The sequence below is a fragment of the Monoraphidium neglectum genome (genome assembly GCF_000611645.1).
Source record: "Monoraphidium neglectum strain SAG 48.87 unplaced genomic scaffold scaffold02797, whole genome shotgun sequence".
NCBI classification, from domain to species: Eukaryota; Viridiplantae; Chlorophyta; class Chlorophyceae; order Sphaeropleales; family Selenastraceae; genus Monoraphidium; species Monoraphidium neglectum.
The window spans coordinates 7132-8941 of NW_014010831.1; the positions used below are offsets into that span (position 1 = coordinate 7132).

Sequence of the window (1810 nt, forward strand, 5' to 3'; positions counted from 1 at the left end):
GCTTCAGGGAGTCCCCTCCGCCGCCGCTGCCCCCGCCGCAAGAGACCACAGCTGCCGCCTTTGGCGGCGGCGCCGCTGCCGCCCTGGCTGCGACTGGAGCCGTGTGGCCCGCCGCTGTCAGGCTGAGGGACCTGCTCTCCAGATACGCCTCCAATTCTTCCTCTGTCCGGAAAAGCGGCACGTCCACTGGCCGCTTGCGCTGTCGCTGCTGCGGCGGCCCCTGCGGCGGGCCCTGCCCGTCGCGGTCGCCGCCTGCGCAGTCATACGATCCCAGGGTGCCCGCGGACCCGCCTTCCGGGCGCCATGCCTTCCTGGAGGGCCGCCTTGCAAGGCTGGTGATGCCTGCGTGCAGCAGTGGCAGCGGCGGCGGCGCGTTGGCGCCAAAATCGGTCACCGCTTCAGTTGAATTATAAAGCGCATGGTATCTGCGCACCAGCGAGGTCTTCGTCACTGCTGTCTCCTGTTAAGTCTATCATGCCCCTGAAGCGCGGCTATACGCGTGAATTTTTGAAGTGATCTTGCTCGCACCTCTAGCTGGCCCGAATGTAATCTAGAATTATCATGCGTAATCAAAGATAAACAGTGATGATGACATGGGCGCCGCCCCAGTCTGACAAATTCAAGACTCGGCTCGCTAATGAGCTGAGTCAGACCCACTACTGTATTTGTGACAGGAGCGGTAATGCTTGCATCAAGCAAGTGAGAGGCTACCATATACTGAAGTACGCAGGTGCATAGATGTTACCATATGTTTGAAACGCCAGAAGGTGTTTCCAGGTGCCATGTCAAACCTGCTGCGCCTGCTCTGCGGGCCAGGCCCCGAGCTTTCATATGGTACGACCATGGTCGGCCCAGATTGCCTGGTGAGTCTGGCGCCGTGTGGCTGCAGCTCACGCTGCATTGATGAGCCATTCTGCATGAGCATATGCGCAGTCAATTGTGTGGCAAGCAAGCTGCACGCTCACCCCGCATCAGCGGGCCGAGTGCACACCACGCGCAAAAAAGTGTGGTTCAATCCTTAAGCTTCCCGTGGGGGTCCGAACTTGCAACAGCGACGTTGGACGCCACATCCGCACTGCTTGCATGCGCACTTTGCAGATCACGCCAAAATTTCTGCATCGTCCCAGCCCTTCAAACCCTGCAGATACCTCGTGGCAATCAGCCGCAGGTTGGCAGAAGGTAGCAGGACAAGATGCCCATGCCACAAAACAGATGATGAAGCAGTGTTTGTACGTGGGGCAGATGACTGTAAAAGTGAGGGGCGGGCCATCAATCAGGATGCTTGCTTGCCGGGGACGCCGTCGTCTCTTCCCCCAATCACGTCACTCCCCGATCCCCGGCGGCCGGTAGGTCAGGCTGCCATACTCCTGGGGTGAGTACATGCTCTTGGTCACCCAGCTCAGCAGCTCGGCCCCGCCCTCCGCCAGCGCCTCCCGGGCCTCCTCGCTGTGCAGGTGGCCGTCCGAGGCGGCGGCGCGGATGACGGCGACGGCGACGGCCGCGGAGATCTCGCGGATGGACTGGTGGGGGTGGCGAGGAGGATAAGTGGTGGCGAGGGGGGCTTGGTGGGAGTGTTGGTGGGGTACGCACACCCGCACGCAGTGTGTCGGTGTGTGTGTCGGCGTGAGGTGGGGTGGAGGGTGAGAAGGGCAGGAGAGGGAGCAAGCACGCAGGCAGGCAGGCTGCGGCTTTGTGTGACCAATGCCGTATTCCAGCCAGTGTGTGCTCCAGCAGACTGAATGGTCGCATGGCCCCCCGCCTACCCCCCTCACCCCCCCCCCCACACACGCACGCACACACACACACACAC

The 1810-nt window shown here is 61.7% G+C and overlaps 1 protein-coding gene across 1 annotated transcript; it reads right to left on the minus strand.

Annotated features, from left to right (window-relative positions):
* Window positions 1-1322: 1322 nt before the first annotated feature.
* MNEG_11550 (hypothetical protein) lies at window positions 1323-1520 on the minus strand (the record flags this gene model as incomplete). Its single annotated transcript, XM_014039981.1, has 1 exon — window positions 1323-1520. A coding segment is annotated over one exon (198 nt), but the record flags the coding sequence as incomplete, so codon positions are not given.
* Window positions 1521-1810: the final 290 nt, after the last annotated feature.